The 24,477-nt window shown below is 45.7% G+C and overlaps 1 protein-coding gene across 1 annotated transcript in view; it reads left to right on the top strand.

Moving 5' to 3' along the window:
* The window catches only part of LOC119458120 (synaptosomal-associated protein 25-like), a 327,829-nt gene extending 318,124 nt beyond the window's left edge, over window positions 1–9,705 (top strand). The window contains 1 exon segment of the mRNA XM_049670760.1: window positions 2,915–9,705. Within this exon segment, the coding sequence (XP_049526717.1) occupies window positions 2,915–2,980 (66 nt within the window). The 3' untranslated portion in view covers window positions 2,981–9,705.
* Window positions 9,706–24,477: the final 14,772 nt, after the last annotated feature.

Genomic DNA, 24,477 nt, shown 5'->3' on the forward strand with positions numbered 1-24,477 from the left:
GCAAGCACTAATCTACCCATGTTTGGAGACGCACATTTGACAACCTCGCTGGTCAAGCTCAGTCGGAAAACGAGGAGCAATCCACTCTCTAGACAATTAACTAATTCCCGAGGGCTCTTCGCTGTACTTCACATTTGCCCAAGTACTGGCTGGCTGCACCGGTGAATGTTCAAATGAAGATGAAGGGCTCTGGTTGCACATACAGGGGCTTGCATCCTGCGAATAGTTTCATCACGAGTGCCACGTCTGCATTTTTCATGCGATAAGACAAGTAAAGTGTCCATGTACACGCTGCTTACGTAAATGGCTACGCCGCCGCTAGTCGGCCCAATTGCCTCGCAGAAAAGCTAGTTTTACTATTGTGAGAAGGGTATGTGGCGGAGGGAAGCGAACTTTAGAAAAAAAATCACACGCCATTCCACTTCTGTGAAGGCGGATTACTAGCGAAGCAATTTAGCACACGACGTAGAGGTGACACGGAATTTAGTTCAAAGGTATGAGCAAACTTTATTTCTTTTGAGTGGCGACGGCGGCCATCCCGAAGAAAACACACACGCACGCACATCTTTTATTTTATCGGCGGCATACATTCGCGTGGAAGACTACCGCCACCTAGGGGAGCCGGAGGAAACTAGACACGCGCGACGGGACCGCCACGCTGGGAGAGCGTAAGGAAACTAGGCACGCAAGTGCTTGGAAGCACGACGAAGAGAGGGCGGTGCGAGCGTATTACACATGGCCGACGCGGGTCGCACAGCGGGAAATCGTTGAGAAACCCTTATTATCTACCCGAGAGTCTACTGATCTCGAAAATGGTGCCTATTGATAACTAATCTATTGAAAATGCATATCCGAGTGATGAGACGTATAAGCTCTTGCATATAATGAAGCGATAATGCATCAAATTCGGGAGCTGAGTATTTGCACACACACGGATCTGTTGACGGACACGAAAAATGCATAGAACCCTATTGCCATAGAAAGCTTCGCTGTAAAAAATATTTTGCTGGTTCTCGTGGGCCGAACGTTCCCGGCACGCTGAGGAATCGTTTGTGCCACAGCGCTGCCATTTCAAATCTAGGTTAAAGCTTTATTTTTTCGATTCATTTGTTCCTTTCGTTCTTTTTTTTTACAATTATCTTTCAGTTATAGTGTGATTGTCTGTTTTGTTTATAGTTTGTTCCCTTTAATAATTTGCGCCCATTGTTCTGTCTCAAATCAATTGTTTTTCATATTAGCTAATATTTTTTATTTTTTTCCTTCGTGGCGGACTGTTGGTTTTTGTCGCTCTAAAAACGAAGCAGTGCGTTCTCGGCCTTTTACAGAGCACTGGAAGTAGAGGCACGTCGCACTTCGCCGATACCTTCCAATTATGGCGTCGAAAGCTTAGCATGAGGCGGTGGTAGTAGCACTAGGAACACGAGCAGTAGTGATAGCGACGCACCATCTCGGCACAATTACTTGGCCTGCATTTAGCTGTAGCAGTGTTCACACTAGTCTGTTCTCACACTTACTAGAGCCCTATACTGTTAGTAGTATTGTAATGTGTTTCAAATAACTTGTAACCGTGACAACGTGTAATAACTGTAATAACGTGTAACTTTTCAAATATCGCCCGTATGGGCAGCAAGGTTGGAGCTGTGGCTTTCTGTAGCTCTACCGCATGTGTAGTTTCAGGGCTGGAGCTTCAGTTTCCAGCGCGACCTTGCTGCCGTTTATTGTTGTAGGGTACTGTATCCTATTTTAAAATTTTTATTATTTCTCTAGGGCACTGCCGCGCGTCTGTATATTGTGCCAGTGCTCTAGTAGAACTTGCTGAAGCTCGGCGCGTTTGTAGTCGGCGTCTCCATGCTAGATGTCTCTGGGGCCGGGACCTCGCATACCGGGTGGTCTCGGTGTTCTAGCTACGATGCGATTTGACTGCGCCCATTAGTTACCCGTTACTAAAGATAGGGGGCTATACCTCCAGGCGCCTCAATAGCCGCGAACTCTGTTTTCCTTTATCGTTCCTAGTGGCAAAGCTTTTGGCTTCAAGTATTGCGTCTGCGAAAAGTGCAGCTGGGGAGGCCATGTAACGCGTAGGATGAATAACCGGTGGACCATTAGAGTTACAGAATGGATACCAAGAGAAGGGAAGCGCAGTCGCGTACGGCAGAAAACTAGGTGGGGTGATGAAGTTAGGAAATTTGCAGGCGCAAGTTGGAATCAGCTAGCGCGAGACAGGGGTAATTGGAGATCGCAGGGAGAGGCCTTCGTCCTGCAGTGGACATAAATATAGGCTGGTGATGATGATGATGATGATGATAATGATGATGATGATGATGATGATGATGATTTCGTCAGAGCACTGGGTGCCTTGGGGTAAATTTTGCGGGGGGTCTTAATTTAGTTTCCCGCACCGACGCTTATTTTTGCAGCGTGGTAGGCGAGATGTCAGCCTGTTATAACTTTGTTGCTGTTTTTGTTGTCGGTTTTCTATACTGCGAGTAGGCGCCATTCATCGTGAGGTGACCACCGTTGTCTTTAAGTTTTCCAAGGAAAGTTAAGAACTAGTCCTTTTCGCAATGTGAAACAGCTTGCTTCAAGCGATTCTGATCTCGAGCCAAGGCCATGAGCTCATTGGCGCGAGGCGTCACGTGGTCGTCGTGCCCCCTATACTTAGAAGGAAAATTCTTGGAAAGAGCCGATGCCCTCGGCGCGTCAAATCACGAACTCCTCCCCAGAGGCATCTTTCGCGAGAGATGAGTGGTGTGCGTTTGTGCTTAGAAGTTGATTGACGTCGTCGTTTGTTTTGTTGTTTCTCGTTCGCCTCCTTTTCCTGTTTATTTGCTTATATTTGTTTCGCTTTTTTTCGTTCTCTCCCCCTCCCCTGCCCCTCTTTCTTTTTTCCTTCCACTTTTTTTTTCACGAACAGGGAGCTTCCAACGTGGTTCGCGTCAAAGGCGCGCAGGAGAGGGCTGCCAAACTCATCAAGAGTTGAGCGGCGTTCCGCCACCGCTTTATTTTTTTTGCACCTACACACAACTACACTATGTTCGAATCACGGTTTTTATCTTCACACACACAAACAACACATACACAACTGACGCACCGAGAACCAACGGGGCTGCGATCAACGGTGGAAGACTCGTCGTGGTTACTTCCGTTCCACCTGCCGTTCCTGTGGACTTTGGGATAGACGGAAAGAAAAAAAAAGAAAGAAAAAGAAATTACCGGCAGAAAAATGTTTTCAGACTGGTCGGACGATTGCGTGTCTTTTTTTTTTTTTTTTAATGTTCACTCTGGATTGTACAGACGGTTGTTTTTTGCAGTGTGATCGTCACTTGCACGGATACGCACCCTGCGACTCACACACACATGCACACAACATGCACTTGTGTTTACAATTGCTTGCTATAAGCGATTGCACCCCTATTTTATTTTTTTTCTCTCTCTCTCCTCTGAAAGGCTCTTGTTTTGAGACACTGACTTTTATGTGATAAGGAAGGTATAGTGCGTCAGCAAAGTCCCGTCTCTTCTCCAGAGGTACGCGATGGTTTAAGCGCTCTGCAGCTTTAGCTGCTGTCAGATGGTCGTAAAGCTTTCCTTGCGTTTATTTTTAAAATCTTTATTTTGCACGGATAACCATTTTAATGTCGGCAGTACGTCGGTTCTACATGTTCCCTCATGACGAACATTCAGCGTGACTAACGTAGTGTGGCATGTTAAGGCACAAAGTATGCCTGCAATAGCTACAGAGTTACGATAACTACAGCAAAAGACACGCAGAACGTGGTGCTTATCAGGTTTCCGAGGAATCTATTCGAGAACGTGCACGAACGCGTGTAACTCACGGCGTTAGAAGTTGGAACACCACCCCGTACTAGTGTAATAGTGCCGAACATGACACCCTGTTAATCTTCAACGGCTCGGTGTGTCGTTGCAGTTGTAGTGCTCCAGCAGGCTAAGTTTCAGTCACGTGATTGTGCGGAAGCCAGATTTCTCTTGGAACTGTAATCCAGCTCAGCAAAACACTCATTCTTAATAGTGCGCTTGAATCCGCGAATAATGTGATGTCCCAGGAGTGTCCAAACTTGCGGCCATATTGTCTTCGTGTCGAAGGCAAATCCGGGTATGTTGGGGCCTTCTTTTCTTTTTTTTTTCTTTATCCCACTAACTGCAGATTGCGAAGTTTGTTCTATTTGTCTGTTTTTTTTTTCTTGCTTTGTTGCTGTGATTGAGTGAAACTTGTGTTCTGCAATTTTCGTTTTTTTTTTATTTTTGTTACTTGCACTTTATTTTTTCTGTTATGTTAAGCGTCCGTAAAACTACTTCGGTTCACCGAAGTCAGTATGTTGCGAAGAAAATGTTACTGATAACTTTTTTTATGGCATATTGTTTGTTTTGACGTTCGCACCTTTCTTTCAACGGCTCCTGTCTTCTTTTTTTTTCTTTTTCTTTTTCATTCGTTTGGCCAACACAGTAACCGTTTGTGGCATATTGTGACACTAGCACGTTTACAGACCGCTCACAGTGATCCCACCAAAGTGGGCAGACACACAGCGCTCCTTTTCGTCATTTTCATGTTTCTAACTCCTAACGCCATGTCCCCCATTTTATTTTTTATTTGAACTTGATTTTTAGGCTGACCTGCTTTTCAAATGTCCACATTTTCAGCAAAACGGCCTCCTGACGACTTTTTCAAGATTCAGTTTTTTGAAGAACTGGGTAATATATTTCCGCTGCAATTTCTTTCAGCCATCGTCACTTTATATATTTCAATCTCCTTTCGCCATGTGGGCATCCCTTTCAAAAAAACTTTGTCATCTTCGGAGCTCACGATTGATTGCTCCCAAGGAACAGGCACCTCTTCATCCTTTTCAAGGGCCCGTCAAAGCCAGGCTTTCGAAGTTTTTATTCATTGCCTCGAACTTAATGTTCATTTTCCTCCGATATCCTGCTCATTGCGTTTCAGCTTGAATGAAAGAAAAAAAAAAACTGCGGCAGAATGGTCATTCTCTCTGGTTTATTGGTTTCTTTTTCGGGACGTTTTATACCTCGTAAATGTAGATTTTACATATGAGCATGCGACAAGATTGTCATAGCACTTCGTATAGTGCCGTGCGTTTTCTTTTTTTTTTTTTTCCTTCTCTCGGGTGACCTCTTTATAAGCTCATGATTAATAACTGCCATTCGGGCCAAGTAGATTAAAGCCATATTTCTGCTCGTCTTCCTCGTGCATTCTCTCACTTTATTATTGTTTGCCTTAGGTGCATTAAAAAAAATGGAAGGGAATGTCAAGGTCGAGCTTCTGCCGGTAGGAACTCTGTTTTTGTTTTCTCTTTTTTTTTCTTTTTTCGTATTCTTCCCGCTTTTCTACGAAGCACTCAAGAAAATTGACCCTAAATTCTGCACTGATCTTTTCCAGACGTTAGGACTTTGGCGCCTCTATTTCTTTTCCGTGCTTTATTTTTAATTATTCCCTGGGTTCGTTTTTTTTTTTTCTTGCTCAACTACTTCTGGTTCCTTGAAAGAGGCATCTACGTTCTTCTTTTGGATTGGCTTGGGTCTAAACTAGACGTGACCGCACGTACGCCAAGCTTCTTTCGAAGTTTGAGCCTTGCGTTTATAATGCCAAGGGTCGTTATTTCGCCCGAACGAACTCGGATGGGAGAATGTGTAGACAAAAAAAAAAAATCAAGTTGGCGCAAATTCAAGTAATTTGTTTTTACAACTCGGCGTAGTCACGACGGCGCTTCTTTGTGGTTTATATTGGTTTAGGGCTCGGACACTCCGGAGGCCGTAATCATTTTTCATCATTTCCATTTATTTCGCGTATCTTGGTTGTAAACTTCGTCTTGGAAACAAGTACTCCATCATCTCGGATTCTATACCTACTCTCCTGCTAAACCAACGTGTATCCAAATCTGTTTGGCTACGTCTTCGGCCGTCATTGGTCTTTTGGTTAGCTTTCTTTTTTTTTAGTCACTCCATTTCCTTTTTTTTTTCTTTTTTTTTCTCTCACAGCTTTAGCGCGATTCCTATAGTGCTTGGTGGCTTTAAAGAACGTCCCCTCATACATTTCGCTGTCTGAAAATTTTGTTGCGCCACTTTGCTCTGGCGTTATTCAAATTCTTCAGAGGGCTAGCCGAATGCTCATTTCACAGCTTGCCGTAATTCCCGGCATTTGTTCATCATGTTTTGGTACTTAAGGATTGTGAGGAGCTCATTTCTGAAGCAGTTGCCGTCAGCGAAATGTCCCCGCCTAGGCTGCTATTTTTCTTCCATCGCACCCCGTCGCCTACAGAACAGCCACCTATACACTGACACTATAGCTAATTTTTTTGGTTTGTTAAATATTCTGAATTTCATAATCAAGAGCAAACTGAAATTTCATCGCAGGCATCCTTGCATCGAAGTCTTCATTTCCCTCAGAGTAGCAAGTTTAGCTTCCGAAAATTCAGGCACTCCCGAGCGTACTGGGTTTGGCTCGTGAATACACTGCCTATATTAGCTTATTAGATTAGCTTATGAGGTTAGCTTAAACAGATTAGCCTATCAGGTGGCACAAAGTAGTGAACCGTTCGGTCTTCCCCGAGTTCCTGTCGTTTCCCTTTCACTTTTCAGACAATAGGGTCACGCAGACGTCACCTAAATCAGATCGCTGATCCTGCTTCGTCTTAAGGCAGGTAGGAGGCGCTGTGACGAAGTTGCTATTGAACGGAGGCACGTTATGCGCCTTGTTTTAAGCGGTAGGCCGATTAAAGCGTAGTGTTATGGTTACGGCGTTCTTGTGACCCACGCGTTATATTTTCACTCGTTCGCAATGTATCGGGTCATCAGTATAGGGTGTCACACATGCGTCTCTTTTTCGGAAACTATAAGAACATTGATCGTACCGCCACAGGATAGAAAGGTTCTTTGCTATGGATGCTACTGCCTAGCATGACTTGGGCAACCATGTGCGACAGTAGAGGGAAAGAAAGAATATAAAAAAAAAGTTTCGATGGAAGGATGCAGAAACTCTCTCATTTGTCATATATACTGTGCACCACATTGATGTGTAGCATTAATGTCGCAGTGGCTAATCTTTGGCTTTCGTGTAGGCTACTTCTGTCATGTGCGGGTTTCGATAGCGCTTTATCGCTTTTATCAACCGTTCAACAGAAAAGCTTGTAGTCCTGTTTCGTAACCCTCCATATTAATGACTTCACGACTTCTTTCTCTTTCTTTTCTTTCTTTGGAGTACACTGCTGAGCCTTTTTTGTTTTTCTTTCGTGAAGTGTGCCACGCGCCGTATAGGCTTGACGAAACGCGAACTGAACCTGGCTGGGAGACCTAAATTCCCTGACACGGGACTTATCGGTAGGAGTAACGTACTGAATCGCTTCAGCAGTACTGGATCATTAACACTGAACTCGGTTTGGCGCGTGCCTGAAAACACGTAATTCCACTTTGTCAGGCGTGACGCACCAAGTACTCGGAAAGCATCAAATTTAAGCGAATGCTCAATGAGCAAACGAAAAGGGAAAATAAATATACCTAATCGAAATACCTAAGCATGCCCTTATATTCGGTTCTTACGAGAACCAAATCTTAAGCCCGGGCTTTTCTGGCTGGAAAACTTGCGCGTAGCCGTAGTCCACGCCAGACATTTCTGGATGGTCGTGAATCAGTGTGATCAGGTCTCCCAACGGTGTTACCTTCGCTTTTCATTCTATATATATATATATATATATATATATATATATATATATATATATATATATTGTGCTTGCCTGTGTCGCTTGCTTACTGCACCGCCCATCTACTACACTACTCCGCGTTCACAAGCAAGCAAATGCTTCTTTCTTTTTTTTTTTCGCTTTCTTGGTCACGACAGAATATTGCCGCTTTCTTACTGACAGCGACACGTAGTCTTATCTTCATTTGTACTCCTCCACCGCAGCAAATAAATATTACCGCGTCTCTCGTCGCCAGCCGGCACTGGCCTGTTGCCGCCGCGCAAGGTGGAGGTTCTTGTAATTTCGAGTTGTATAACCCCCTATGTAGTTTAGGCACGATTATGTAGTCACTAGCGATGCATTCCTACCTTGTTCGAGAAAGGCGCGTTTTGTCGTGACAGTGTTGTTGTTATGAGCTCAGCTTGGTGTGGGCTCGTGTGAGCAGAGTGCGACTAGAAACGGCTTCTGTGAGGGGTGAACCCGGCCCACGAGAGCTTCAGCGTAGCTTGAAGGGCAGCATTGCGTAGGCGCGGACTAGCTTTTTTGCAACGCTTATAGCACTGAAAAGTCGTTCTCGAAGCGTTAGCGCTCACAGACATTAGTGCGCCGAATACGAGCTTGCTATTCCCATAAGCCGAGACGTCCTGGTCAACCATAAGCCGAGGCTTCGCGGAATACCGTTAAGGCGCACGACGCATTTGAAAGACGAGGACTGCTGTGTCGTGTCTCCTGTCCTAAAGCATATCCTGCGACAGTCGTGAAGCAGTTCAGAATGTACCCCTGTTGAGAGGTACCTCGATAACGTAAACCAAGGAACTCTTAGCTACGCTAGGCCTATAAACATTCGACCAGAGAAGCGAGGCGAAACAACTCGAGGGCCCATAGGAGACGCATTTAGCCTTTTAGGCAGGCACGCACGAGGAGCGTACGCGGAGCAATTCTTCACTGGCGTGACGTATACATTGAAGGCGGCTTTGTGGCGTCCACTCGTGGTATAGTTATAGTACTGCAACATCTGTGGCGTGTTATGGGCTTGCACCGAACCGCCGCGCTCCATTTAGATGATTGCGTCGTCGAGTCTCGGGCACACGCGATGTTGTGCGAGATGGTTGGTGTTTGGAGATGTTTGTATAGATGCTGACAACTCGTGGGCCGGAGGTCTGCTGCGTATGGTAAGTGCTTAAGGCAACAGTCTCCCTCTCCGCAATGCGACGCCGGTTCGATTTTTTTTTTTTTTTTTTTTGTGCTGTACTGATCTCAACTGGGAGCTTTATTGTTGTACAGCGTTGCGAGAGAGTGTGAGAGAGAAAGAAAGCAGTTTGAAGGAGTGGTGACTGCGCGCACCAATTCATTCCGTCTACAAAGAAGGCTTCGCTCGCGTGTATACCGTTATTTTACGGCATTTGTTTGTTGCGCTGTTTTTGAGCGTTGGTATAGGCGTGTTTTGTTGAGAAATTTTATGGTTCTGTTAGAACTTGCTTGGGTTTGCTTGGTCGCATGCTTGCTGGATCGTTCCTGCATTTTTTTTTCTTTCTTTTTGGCATTGGTACAGAAATTCTTGCTTTAATTTTATGGTTGGCGAGCTGGATAGATTATGAAATGTATCGCTTATTCAGCCTGTTGAAACTACGATAAAAGTTGAACATTTGCCTAGTTCATGCCAACTTTTTTTTGCGTTTTAGCCTGTCTTGACTATTCAGTAATCTTTGCACCTATGACATCCGGCAAATGTATTTGCGTCGGGTGGCAGCAATCGGTGATACACGTTCGGCTGGGGTTTTTTGTTCATTAATGTATTTTGCGTTGATTGCTTGGCTGTACTGACGATTTTCTAATCTTATTTTTAAAAAGAGAACGCTGGTTTGCAACAATATGTGAACGGCATGTCCTCACCGGTTCTTTTTAAAAAATTTTTATGGCTGCAATTACCTGAACAATGTGTTTATTGCCATTCGTTTGTGGTTTTTTTTCTGATGCTCCGATAAAGAAAAATTTACACACACTTGGCTTTGTGTCCTTTTTTAGTACTTTTCTCCGCTTGAGAAAGTCCCGTAAGAACTTCATGCATATTTTTTAAGCTTTATTCCTGCCTGCGCCGTCATGGTTACCATGGTTACTGTCTCAATCATTATTCGCTTCTTCATATTCAATGTTCATTTGCCCATGGCTTTCGCTGTGCCTAAACATCCTACCCTTTAGCGGACCAGATTAGCATTTTGATATCGGTGGCATTCCTTCTTTTGAATGCTTGTCTAAACCACCTGCATCACCGTAGGACCCCACTATCAGCTCTCATCGGCCTTGTGGGGTATGTTTGAACTGTTATCCGCCATTTCCCTTTTGCAAATCGTGCTTACTTCTTTTGCCCCTGCAAATTTTGTCTGTTGTTCTCACTTGCCATTTCCTGTCATGTTACATTATTGCTTGCGGACTCCCCTTTTTCATGCATCTTGACTTTCATGGTCTTGCGCGCCATTTTCCTCCTATGGCAACTTCTTGAACGCCACTTCGGTAAGACGCCGCCAGAAGCGTAAAAAATATTTAAATAATTGCACTGTGTTATCTTCGCCAGTGATCTTATCAGCGACTACACGTGAGGCATCGTACACTGCATTGTCATTAAAAGGTGCCAACGGTACGGTTAGACCTTTGTCGCTTGTCAAAGCAACTGGGGCCTTTGCGATTACAAGCTATGCTTCTGCAATGGTTATAATGAAGCTAATATCTGTCATATCAGCCTCCGAGATGTGTAATCACGCAAAATTTTCCTTGTCATGCCTAGTATTTGCGCTTCGTGTTTGCACTTGTCGAGTCATTTTGGTTTGATGCCTCTCTTGTGTCATACGGCTAATCGCACCAAAAACAAACTGACAAAGCTCGCCGAGGTGTACACCGAAATCTCTGAGGCAACAGCCGTAATTCACCTAGCGTGTGCTAGGTGGCGCTAGAATGCCGCGTCATATCGAATTCGCAGGCTTCACCGAGATGCGTCCTAAGGACGCGGCGATTGACAAACAGGAGCATGTACAGTCGCGTTCAATATGAGCTACAACACGGTGTCCGTGGTCGAAGAGGCCCGAAGATTGCACGGCGGCGCCGACATGCGAAAAATTGGAGAACTAAACACTTTGCTGGATTGGTGGTAATTACGAAACGAATTTTTCCTATGTCGTTGCCCCCGTGTAGTCTTGAAGCCCATTCAACCACGGGCACCGTGTTGCAGCTCGTATTGCACACGACTGTACGTCAGCGAAACCGTGTGTAAGGAGACCCAACTTTCACAAGTCCCTTCAGTCGCAGTTTTGTGCGAAGGCTCTTCAGTACTTAGGCTATCCTGTCGAAGTATAAACCCCTCGGGGTCTGCGTGCTCATAAATAACTTATGAAAGCCGGAAGGGCTGGCTATATTTACGTGTAGCAAGGACCAAACAGGAACCATTATAACTTTGTCTACCTTAATTGCGAACGAGATTTCTGAACTCAAGTTACTTACGCGATTGTTGGTAAAATAACGTTTTCGAAAGAGCGGTCACTGGGTGATGACGTCAATGAGGGTAGCGCTGCGGCGTTGTAGCATCGCAAGCTGCGCGCTTTCTGAGTGTCATCATCACTGATCGACGACGACCCCACAGTGCGTACGCGCTTCACTCATAGCTTCATTCACGCTCTGGTATCATCTTTCTTCCCCCCAAACCATCGACATCCACCGCACACCTACAGACGGAGTCCAACAAGCTCCGCATCGAGGAGGCCAACAAACGAGCCACAAAGCTGCTAAAATGAAGCAGGAGCGCAGCTGCACAGCTGCGCGAGTGGAGGAGGAGGAGGAGGGAGCCCGGAGCAGACGGCAACTGGCTGGCGCGGCCGCAAGCAGACGACAGCGTTGCCACCGGCTCTGGGCCAATTCCCCTCCGTTTGCGCAGGCGCAGTCCAACGAGTCGCGCATCTCGGCGGCCAATCAGCGCGCCACCAAGCTGCTCAAGGACTGAGCGGCACATGGCGGTGGTGTTTCCGACGATGGTGGTCTGGTGGTGGTGGTGGAGAGTCCAGAAGTGGGGTGCCAAGATGGCGCTGCCTGCGACTGCGTCGTCGTCATCGTCGTCATCTGTTCCGCGTGTTAACGCTAAATCGTCGTCTGCTTCGTGTTGTCTGCTTGTATTGGTGTTCGCCTCAGTTGTTTGTGGCCCCCCCGTTTGCTTTTTCAGAGAGAGCCAGGCTCTCTTCGCTTATTGATTTGATGTGCAGTGTTTAACAAGTATTGTCAAGCGTGTTAAATTTCATACTTGATGATGTTAACGTAATAAAGGTTGTGGATTCATAAACGTTACACTGTAACGGATCCCTGTCACCGTCAAAGGTTGAGAATAAGTCTGGGGAAAAAAAAAAGTAATTTCACCTGTGCGCAGTGTCGTTCTTGTTTTGACACCCGTGAAACGCCCTGTAATAATTGTTCGTGTTTAAACCAGTGTCAATGTAGTAGCGGCCTCGTTACTTTACGAGTTATTTAGCGCGATTTAACTGACGCGCGCCTAGTACATTCCTAATGCCTAAATGCACGGCACATTCATACTTGTATGTTTTCTTCATTTGATTTCAAGTGAAAATGTTGCACTGTAAACATCACGAGCACATTCCTTTTGAAGGTGTCAGACTTAACGACACTTCTGTGTTTAAGTTATTTAAAGCAAAACACAAGTTCCAGTGAGACGCCAACAACTTCTGCTCAAGTTTAGAACCGTGCAAATATAATTTTTTTTCCTCAGGTGTTCGTAGATCTGAACTGCTACGGCCGGCGTTTAAAGGGCCCGTCTTTAAACAAGATCGTATAATGACCACAACGAAAACAGAACTATGTGCACGTCGGTTCATTGTTGTGAACCATCCTATTCTCGACTGTGTCAGGAGAGAACTGTGAAACACTGCAATACATCGTTAACTATACATAACGCGCGCTTACCTCCCGCCTCCTCCCTGTTCACTTCCCTAAAATACCTATGTTGCCTAGTTGAAGTTATGCCACTACGGTATGCTTCAATAAGTTTCGTGTAAGTGCACTTAACCCGTATGCTATTTTTCTTCGTACTGGTTCCTCCCTTATTATAACTTTTGAGGACACTTGGTTACTGCAGTAGCATTCCTTTGTATGCCAATCGGCGGCAACTTGCATTCCATTCAGCTTGCTTGCGTGGCGCTGTCTCGCAAAAATTCATCGGCGCATCTACGCCAAATCCGTTGCACGAAGCAATTGCATAAGTAGCCCATATTAGCATCAAATCATCGCGACGCCGCTGTGAAGCTTACCGCGGCCTTGGAGACACCGGTCACCTGACCTTTCTCTCTTATGAAATCGAAATCGCGAAAAAGCGGATGTATGTAGTCTGTGTGCTATAGGGCGAGGAAACTCGAGTCGGTTGGGGCCTTGATTAAGCTTACCAGGGTGCGACCGCTTCGTTGGAAACCGCCAGCACACTCTTCCTTCTTAGAGCGTGTCGACGGTTTTCCGGAAGCACCTGCTTCATTCCCCACTACCGCTTTCGAGAGTTTCTTGTGCTCAAAGATGACTGTTCACCCTAGTGAGGCGCTCCATCACGGAATGCGAATGTTCTCAAAAGTGAAAAGTCTGGGACAACCTCTTACTTTTTCAAAATAATAGTTGCCAGAGCTTTTCCTGTGTTTAAAATGTACGGCTTAACAGTCGCATTAGATCGGCACACATTCTTCCATGTTATGACAGTAATATGTCCGAAACACTCTTGCTCCTTTAGTTTTATATTTGTTTCGCATGATAACAGACGATTGTAATATTGGTGTAATCTGTCATTTGAAAGCGCTGGAAAATGTGCTTGCTGTCCAGACTCGTCATATTGTGGCTCCTCGTGTATGCCGATGAGTTTTCGTTACAGCTACAAAAATGGTGTAGAACTATATGAAGCTAACTTAGGAAAACGGGAGCCTATACATTGACGAACGTTTGAAGGATAAAGTGGAAATGTAAGACATCACCGACTAGTGAAAACGAAAAAAAAAAATGCCGCTAGACGAAAAGTGCGAACAAAGGTTATTGTCGGAAGAGGTTGCACAAAAACTTCTCGGGCATTGTCTAAAGCAGATATTGTAAACTGAATTCGTTTTATTTTTGACGGATGGCCTGGCAACTTATAGTTTTGTGCACCTCACTATGGTAAGATCGGAAAGGTTTTGCTTGACGCGCCTCGATTTCCCCAATCTCAGTCACGTGCCGATGTGCTCCGAAGGTCACTTAAGTGCGACGAGCTTTCGAGCGGCGCCGCCTTCAGCGACGTGTCGCATGGCGCCATCTGGCCCTGGCTTCGGTAAACACGAACAGCATTCCACACGCTGTTCGCGACCTGTTCGTGCAGAGTGAGCTTGGTGACGCTTGAGAACGGAAGCAGTTGCATGGTTACGAACATATCACACAAATGGCATAGTTGAACTAGCCGACGCCTAACATTGCGCACTTTTTGGCACAAATACATTGCGTACGATTAGGCCAAATTGCTATTAGTGGCACTAAATCTTTACCGTGTAATGAAATAGCTGGCTCTCGAGCTGTTTAATGTGCAGGAAATCGGAATTTATGTTCAGTAGCTACTGCGAGGATTGAGCGACTGCACAGCGTTCTTTTTTTTTTCCCCCGTCTGCCAGCGTCGCCTATAGTATGCTTCTTAAAGACGTGGTCGCAATCGCCGCTGTACGCCGCGGATGGTGACCGTCCATGTTGTAATCTTCAAAATTTGCCACGTTTACACACCTTTGCACCGCTACATTGTCGTCAGTTTGCAGACAATAAGCAAAGTGCACCCTGGAAACAACGCGATTTGCCCTCAGCCGCTCTGATTTCGTCACAAGCGCCATTCAAGTATCCCCTCTCACGAGCATGTCGTGCTCATAAATGAACTGAAAACATTCCAAACGGAAAGACATCAACCCAACGCTTGGCGTGTGTCCAAGCAACCCCCCACCCTCACCCCCTTCCAACTCTTTCACCATTCCCTTTCCCTTTAAAAACTTCTTTGCTGTATCATTTCCAAGGAGAAAACAACTCGCAGTATGCGTGCTGTTGTCCTGCCCAAGGGAGGCTGGTCAGTTTTCCATTGCTCCAGTGACGAACTTCCCATGCGTTCTCGGTGGGTGAGTGGTTTCCGCAAAGGCCTGTGATAAGATCAACGAAGTGCGTTAGTTCACGCATAGACTGAACTGTATAACGCGTAAGATTTCGAACGATGAAAGAGGTGCCGTTGAGGCCGTTATCGCACAAGATCGACGACCCTTCGAAGAACTTGCGGCGACTTGAAACGCCCTGGTGTCGTGCTGTAGGTGGTTTTGCGAACGCAACATATTCCTGTGCGACACACAACCTTTCGCGCATCTCCCGTGAGTGACGTTTAAGCGTGATACCCCTTGCCCGCCAGTGCGTTTCGCTTCGAACCCGACGAGCTCCGTATACATCCTCAAGCGTGATTTTCCTTTATCCTTGTACGTTATAGGTGAGGCGTTTTCGTGGAGGGTTACTTATAAGGGAGTGTGAGGCTGATGTTCTTGGCATGTCGGCTCTGCCGCCGCGCTGCGGGTGATTCCGTAGCTTTGTCTATATTACTCCTAAGCGTGACGCTGCTGCGGTTTAAGCACTGTATGGAGTTGAAGCCGATAAAGGACACGCTTTAAGCGTAACCTCGTTTCTGGTTTCCGAAGTGTCAACCAGGATCCTTCAATTGCAATGAAAGGACGTATCAGCGGTGACGAGAGGTGATGTAAGCGTTAGGACTACCGTAAACCGTCGTTTTTCTTCTTGCACTCGTGACGTCATTCTTGTGTAATGTGTTGTGCGCTTTCGTACGAGGCGCCTGTTTCTCTTATGATTGTATTTAAAGGTAGATAGTTATGGACGGTGTCTTGGACAGTATCTCGCTACTGTTGCTTTAGGTGCGTAATGGCATTGATGTTGTTGTAGCTAATTGACGCCTGTGACGCTTACGAGGACACCATGCTTCGCTCTGCTCACAACGTGCACGGCGTCACCTAATAAGACTCGTGTCTTCGAAGCGTTTGCCCGTTTTAGCCTGGGGAGCTTTGTGAAGTGAGAACACTTCATTTTATTCATGTGCATTCATTCATTCCTTACTAATATATTTAGTTACGTCAACACGGCCGAAAGAGCTGTTTCAAATTGAAACGTGAGGCCAGATCTGTCGGGCTTAGTTTATATTATGCAGAATGAAAGGCTCATCGGAGCGAATACTAAGTTCTTACGGCAGCGGGAATTGAGTTTTGATCGGCGCGTTTCTGGGAATATGTTTATACTGGAAACCCAATTGGCGTAAGGGTTTGCGATTCGTGATCGGAAATTAGTGTTCGCTCAAGCCATATTTTTGAGCAGGTGAAAAGGCCAATAGATTTACAAACCTCGTCACCAGACTTGCGCTGACGCTTTATATTCACATTTCATCACTGGTGTACTGATAATCGGCTTTAAATGTATCCGGTATCTCAGGTCTGGTCTATTTTTTTTTTTCATGTTCTTTCCACTGTTCTAACATCAGATGTACGCACCACATACGCACAAAGTGTATAGAATCTGCATTACGTTTTGTCGCAGAAAACTGTACATCGCTCCTATACCCCTTACTACGTACGGCATGTCCACGGTCGTTAGCGTAGCAAAGCATTAATAATGCCTTCATTATTTGTTTTCCGAGACTAATTTATTTTCCCATACGTTTTCCCAACGCTCTGTGCTTTTCCTTTCTTCCTTCTTTTTTTGCGGGGGATATCCCCTTCTCAATCTTCGCTCGTTCCGCACAATCCATTGCAGTTCAGAAAGAAGGAACTTCGAGATAGACTGGTGATTTTTTTGTTTTACGTAGTGGCTATGCGTGATTGTGATAACGCACTTGCAGCTTGCTAGGGCTGAGCCATTGTGCTATCTCTCGACTCGTGCGCCGAAAGGTCAAACGCGTTGAGAATGTGCACAAGCGTCGGTGCGCGGTTTAGGAAGGGCCTGTAGGTCTTAAGCGTGACACAGCTGCTGTAAAGAGTTAAACGACGGAAGTGACGGTTTACCCATGTCTGTAAATAAGAGCTAGATTGCCGTTTGTGTGTAGCTAGATTTGTCTAGAATACAAATGGAAATGTCCGTGATTTATCATCCATATTTAGGCCCCTTTAGCGCGAACAGGTTTCCAACCGTATAGGCGTAACATTTTCGAGACGTTCTCTCCTCCTTTCCTTGTCTCTTTTTTTGTTTTCTGCTCTGTCGGTTTTTAGTGTGTAAATAGGGGAACTGTATGAACCACCCTCGTCTTTTCTCGTATAGTTTTTTTTTTTTTTCTTCTCTAGAAATCCAGCATTCGGCGTGCTGTGGAAGGCGGCTTGTAAATTGCTTCTCTCATAATTCTGACTTAATCAGATTTACCCACCTGCGTAGAGTAGCGTTTTCACGCCATCGCTCGTAATCAGACAAGCCGCTCAGGTGCACTGGTATGACGGCTTGCTTCGTTAACTCGTGGTCCTGCTTGTTCTTTAGTCGTCACTGAGGCGTAATATCTCGCGCTGTGTCATACACTCCACCCAGCTCGCTACGCTTTATCGGTATGTTGTAGTATGCTGATTATTTTCATTAGCAGCCTGACGTTATCTCTTTCGCTGTTTATTGCCGATTTATCAAGCCACTGAGCAGTTCAGCATTTCTCTGTAGAACATAATAACGCAGTCCTTATCTATCGCTCGTTTTCGCCCTCCGGTTTTAAGTGAAATGTAATGTAAGATAAGGTAATGTATTCACCTTTGGATAATAGTCTTGTTATCACGAGTATCTTTGTTCGCGCACTATGCCTGTGTAAATACACGAAACCAGTGTGGCTCACACACTGTGACAATAACAGGTTGCAACTGCTTTTTTTTTTCTTCTGCGGTGTTTTCTGAAGCACGTGACGCAGATGTGCTCACGAGGTTTTGTCCTTCACGATTTCCCAACTCGGAGCGTACAGCGTTCGAGACAGCCCCAGCTAGTTGTCGACATTATTCGAGAAATGATTCGGGCAGCGCGGTTGTATCGCGTATGCGATAAGTGCGACATTTTGTTAAGCAACGCAAGAACTGAATTTTTCATATGAAAGTGACGGGACCCTTTTGGCTAATAAAGCGATAAAAGGGTAGGTGGAAGAAACGGTAACATAAAATGTGACTTTATTGACGTGTCTAGGCTATATAGTGCTTAGTGATGTTTGTTATCACAGGTAATATTCGTTAAGAACCAGGCAGTAAACGATAAGGACACTGCTGAAGTGGTCACGCTTAACATGATACGGCATAGTGGACTCTGGGTAAACTCGACCTAAAATTGTCAGTTTTTACTCAAGGATGAACTGAAGTTTTGGGGGTTTCGATCTTCAGCACTGCGCGTCACGCTTAAATTACAGCACAACATCCACGCCTCATTCTTGGAATGTGACGTAGATGCATTTGATTCGCACTTTCTAAACTTGTAAATAGAATGCAATACACATAAAATATTTACCTTAAGGAGCTCCCATGCTTTCTGGAACTGTATAAGACGCTTGAATAGGCGTAAAAGTTTAGATTTCAAACGCGTAACTACGCATTAGCGGTAAATTACCAGCACGTGTCACTTTCGGCACATGTAATGGACGTCACGTTGAAAACCAGAAGTGTATTCTTTGAAGTGCACCGCAAGCGTCCAAAGCATTAACGCATCACAAAAAAAAAAAACTTTCTTCGGTTTCATTACATTACCGGTGGCTATAGCATTATATATTCAAGTTAAAAATATCGTCTGCTCTTATGGGGCAGCTCTCGCTGTGCTTTACCGAAATCGCTTCCTTCTCTGTCTTGTGAAGAATCACTGTCCCATTTCATTCCTGTCTGCATATTTTATTCGCGTGTCTCGCCACAGTGTTTCGAGACCTTCGACTGTACTGTGTCGGGTCTGTTTTAGGCTGCGTGCTTGGCTGTATTCGTTTCTTGTAAAATATTTCATCTTATGCTGCTATCGCTGCCTTCTTGAAGAAGTTGTTTTCCGTTGAATAAACGTTGCAAATGTAAACTAACTACAAAGTGGTTCGTTTTATTGCTTTGTGTTTCAATATCGCCCGTTTATCTTTCAACGAGGCCGTCGGCTTCAGCGCGACCATGCTCAAGTTCGCCAAAGGTAAGTGAAAAAACTGTTAATAGGACCACCAAGGGCTTCACCGGCATTCGTCGGCGACCTGTAGGTTACGTCGGCGTGTTCAAGGCAGTTTGACAGAAGGCTGAACTTGCAAGATTGGGCAAACGGAGGCAATATAACGCCAGGCTTCTGCATTCCTTGGCGTATAGCTTGGGCCACAAGACAGCTATAGGCGTTTGTCACAGCCGTGAATTCCTGTGACCAGTGTGCCAACTAGACGTGTGGCTCTGCAAGCAAACTCTGTAGGTAACATTGCGTGATGCATTGTGTGTGAACAGTAAAGTTTACTGTTAAGTGGAAAATGCAATGACGTTGCACTTCGGAGCTGCCGCGGAGAGGAAGTTACAGGGCCGGAGCTTGGAAACATGTATTGCTTTAGTTGGGCGAGCATGAAGCAACCGAGATCGTGACTTGATAAGAACGCTTGCTTGGTGCTAGCTCACCTGTGAAGCACGATCGATCATTGCAATAGCAGAGGCACTTGGTCTTGTCCAATATATGAATCCATGGACATATAGAGCGTGCCAGCTGCACTGGATGAATGAGGCACGCCGTAGTGGGGGACTCCGGAAATTTGGACCACCTGGGGTTCTTTAACGTGCACCTAAATCTAAGTACACGGGCGTTCTTGCATTACGCCCCCATCGAAATGAGGCCGCCGCGGCCGGGATTTGATCCCGCGGCCTCGTGCTTAACAGCACAGCAAAGCTGCTAAGCCACCGCGGTGGTTGTGCCATCTGCACTCTTCAGCGGTTCAGTTTCGCTTTTCCGTCTGGAATTGGTCGGAATTCGGTAGGCTTTTAAAATTATCTGCGTTTGCTTTTTTTTGCATTTCCGCGAACGGTTCCGAGTTCCTCGGTAGGCACGCTTCAAGTCTTCCATTGAGATCAAGCGCATGGCGATGTTGTTTAAAACCTAATTAGGTAGTTTAATTTGTATACCAGCTTGTTTAATTACATTATCGAGTCATTTTTCAAATGTATGACTCTATGGTGAAAGCAATCAAAACGAAATCAATTGGTTATCTCGCCTTTCCTATGTTTAAACAAATTTCGGACACGTTTCGTGAAGCACCCGGTATTACGTTGGAGTAGATAGAGTATTTTATTTCACCACAAAAATACATTTACGTAGATAAGTGATCAGGACAGCGGAAAAAAAAATCTGACAGCAGTTTAACACCAGGGCCGGAAGGGTTGACTAGCTCCACTTCTTGAAACCAGGCAGAAACACGGCAACCATAACAATAAATGCAGTATGCAGAATGTGTCAAGATATAAAATTATCGTATATAACCCTAAGTTAAACACTACGCCGATCCGACGCAGATCTCGGAATGTATGTGGTGCGAAGCTTCGGTTGAATGGTCTGAAAAGTGCTATAGAACTGTTGATCTTCAGCAACACGTTTCGCAGCATAGCGATTACATGCCGGCCCGGCAAATCAGCAAGAAGACGTGGAAACCACCACGCGACCCACGTGATACACGCGATCGAGGATTACACGGCCTCCGTGATCGGCACACTGTTCACCGCGTCATCGACGGGGCCAGTCCAATCTATTATGGAACTAGAAGCAGACGACTGAGCAGGCGAGAAAGAAGGCATAGAAAACATCACCTTAACGAAGGAATTATGCGCTTGTAGGTGCATACTTGATGAACTGAGGATGTTTAGGTATACCGCTTGTTGGTTGACTGCGTAATTCCGCATAGAACAGAGCCGGCACCGGCACATCTTTAGGGATTAAGCAGGTGGTATCAATACAGCTGTAATGCAGAGGAATCGAACTGGCGACGTCGTGTGCTCAACTGCAGAAAGCAATAGTAGCTGAGTCACCATTGCGGGTAAAGAAACGGTGTTATCGCAAACAAGCATGTAAGCAAGCGGCGCCGTTTAAAGCACAAATAAAAGGAAATACTCTACGACATTCTGTAAGTCATGAAAGTGTAATAGCCGAATGTTGCTAATTGTTTGATTCTAAAGTTTTATGGTCCGGGGGAAAAAAATGTACGTACGTCTGTGCCAGGATGAAATTTTGTGTTTAGTAGTGACTATTTCTTTTGGTTGAGAATTTGTCACTTGTCTATTAGTTATTTGGGACGGCGTGCTGCGATGAATTAGAGGGCGCAGAAGCTACAGGGGGCTTACTACTACGTCGTTTAGGAAGAGGGGGCGGGGGAGACTTGGAGACGCTAGAAGAGAGCATAGGTTCTCTCCTTTGAGATAATCGGGCAGGATGTAACAGTCTGGCTTTGCCCACACGCACAAGAGGCAATACAACAGAGCGTCTCAACAGTACACTCGTCCGCATATCCCCAATTCCTCAGCGACTGGCTCGCCATACTATGCAAGACATCAGATGAGCACGTATGGTGGGGCACGTACGGCAAGTCTTGTGATTCCCGCCGAGCCCTGGACAGGGAGCCATGCTGAATCAAGTTTTCTCCCTCTTTCCGAGCGAATCGGAGCAACTTAGATAGTGAAACCAACAACGGGCGAATGTCCACATTGTTAGACCGGGAGCTCGATGTGCCTTCGTATGCAGAGGGTCACTTCCTTTCATTGCCACATTCTAGCTGAACCTGAATTTTCGTAGCTTCAGTCAACCATAAATTAAAGAAAATGAAATTCTGGTGTTTTAAGTGCCAAAGCCACCACTAGATTATGAGGCACGCCGCAGTGGGGGAACTACGAGTTCATTTTGACCACCATGGGGTTCTTTACCGTGCACCCAATGCAAGGTGCACGAGGTTTCTGTATTTTACCCCCATCGGAATGCGGCCGTCGTGGCCGAGATTCGATCCCGCCTCTTCGGGCTTAGTAGCGCAACGCCATAATCACCACGCTACCACGGCGGGTAGTCAACTCTAGGAAATGCGACTTAGCAGTTTTAGCGAACTGCGACGTGTTCTTGTCTTTGCCGGAGTGCTTGTCAAACGACCACGATGTCTGGATGCGGCCGATCAACGCACGCCATTCTGGAGCGTTGGCGAAGTTTTTGGACAGCGCCTAAACTACTCTGCCTATCACAAGTAAGTGCAAAGAATTTGTGCATTCGTTACCGTCATAACTTGCTACTCGACTGGATGTATCCGGAGCCGCCATCGTATTGTAGTAAAAGATATGCAATACGTGGTTTCGCACAATTTAGTGCCTACTAGAGAACTGATGATCGAAACGAGAACAATGTGAAATCAGGGCTATCACTCGAGCTATCTTTCACTAGAGCTATCGCTAGAGCTATCACTAGAGCTATCACTCTAGGCGAGGTCCACACTGCGGACACGAATCTGATCCACGGGGGACGTGCCGCCGCGATGTATACATGATTCGTCGTATATTCCAGTGTAATCTCTGGTGTTCGAGAACGTACACCATTATTCAGGTACAGCGTGCAATATGGTCAGGCAAGGCTCCCTTTCAATAAAACCGACCACAACATTCGGAAAATGTCAGATAAGTGTAGGCGTGGTTTGCGCCGAGCGATAACCTTGTAACAGTGGTTAGCCGGTGAAAAACTCACCAGGAAAAGCTAAACAGTGTACATACGCGCGTCAGTATTTGTAAGTAGAGTGCCCGTTTTCATATCTTAACTTTTTCCTTACCACGAGGAAAATAGGTGTTCTTGCATGTTACGGCAAATGTGTTTTTTTTTTTTTTTGTCTGAAGGAACTACTGCACTCAATATTTCATATAATACATAAAGAGAAAGCAAAATGAATGCACTTTTCATGCATAAGAGTTTTATTAACGGGATATATGTCATAAAAAAGAGATAAGTTGTTAAATTCAAGATTGTGCGATAAATTTGAACAAACTTTGTAAAGACACGCTCGTATCTACTAAGAAAAAAAATGTTACGAAAATTATAAGATATACAAAATGTGTTGCCGTCTATTAGGCACTATCTCCGAAAGATCAAACTTTCTCATTGAACAAGTATTTCGCTACAAAAATTTAACTGCAAGCACTACAGTTGGGCGTGCCGGGCTGCGGCCGCCGATGTTCCGGGCTGGTTTGCGCCGTCGTCGTTTCCAGACTCAAAGTCCAACGAAAAGTCAGCGTCCTCTGATTCGCTACTATTCCATGTATTGATAAGACCAGCCGCAGAGGCAGTGGTATCGCGATATCTGTGATCTCCCGAAGCGCGCGTGCCGTTTCCGGAGCCTGACATTTTTTGCGTTCTGCTTTGATGATCGCGAAACTTCGGAGCGCGTTTAAACATCACAGCTTGGCGGGAAAAAAGCGAACTGCTTAGAAAACTAAAATATAGTTCTCCTCTTTCACGTCCGATAGCGCAGTATGTCCGTGAGCGGCGCGGAAGGTCTCAAAAGCTGCGTTTCAAACCATCGATAGAGGGCACACCATGCCCAATGGGCGCGGTACGGAAAGAGTTAAAGGTAGCTGGCTCTGTATACCTTAAATAGCAATGTCAAAACGGGCTTGGATATCTGGGTTATATTGTTTAGTTCCGAGCATGACACTGATGTTATCGAAATTAACAGAGGCAACGCGCACTTGAGGGACATGTGTCATGATATTCATTCTGCAACACGACACCTGGCGCCACCGTCATGTACACGTACAGGCGCTCCCAGAATAATTCGGAACGCCACACACGCGGCCGCTCGCCGGCGGAGCACGCCCGTGAAAAAAGTAGTACCATGGCCTGCGCGTGCGCGGTCTCCCTAGCGAGCAAGCTTGGCTCCCTAGTGCATCTAGTTTGCATTGAGTTGCTCCAAAACGGTAGCCCTAGGTGCCCCTGAACGTTTTGTCAAGGGGGGCTGGCGTCCGTGACAAGCTGTGTCTGCGCATGCACGCGTGTTGGAGCATAAGCGTTCGTTTGTGCATGTTCGTGTGCTTGGGCGCCTTTTTTTTTTCATTTTTGATCTGGGCCATATTTATCATTGCTCAGATTCCAGATTCCGTGATTGATTGGCGCACAATATATGCGAACCACGTAACGTGGTGCGCAAATAAATGACTGGAGTCGTGAAAAGTTTATTAGAGTGCCATTTGCATGAAGTCACTTCCTGTGCGTGAAATTCGCCTTGATGAATGTGCCGCCTTATTTCATTTTGTAAATAGTTTTATTGCCCCTATCGCAGACACACATGTTTAGGGAGCGGTCACGTAATAGTCGAAATTAACCTCGTATTACGAAGCTAGTAGTAACACGGATCGGGTGATAACAAGAACTAATACTTAGCAGGACAGGCTAACACGGTTTAAAATAAGGCAGCGATGCCGTTGTAGCCAAGCCGCCTCGCTCGCACGTAATCACAGCGAAGCATTGCTTTCTCCCAGACGGGATGCAGATCATGGCGAGAATACGCTGCAAGGAATCCACAAGCCTTTATGTATAGATTACAGTGCATGCTGTGCTACAGACATTCATTCGCCCAGCCCCCATTGCACAATGCTAAAGGGCACCTAGCGCTACCGTTCTAGGAGCAAGACAAAGCCAATCTATATGCACTAGGGAGCGAAACTGGCTCGCTAGGGAGACCACGCATGCGCAGGTCTTGCCTGTGTTTATCCGCCGGCGTGCTCCGCCGATGAGCATC

The sequence above is a fragment of the Dermacentor silvarum genome, chromosome 7 (assembly GCF_013339745.2).
Source record: "Dermacentor silvarum isolate Dsil-2018 chromosome 7, BIME_Dsil_1.4, whole genome shotgun sequence".
Taxonomy (NCBI): Eukaryota; Metazoa; Arthropoda; class Arachnida; order Ixodida; family Ixodidae; genus Dermacentor; species Dermacentor silvarum.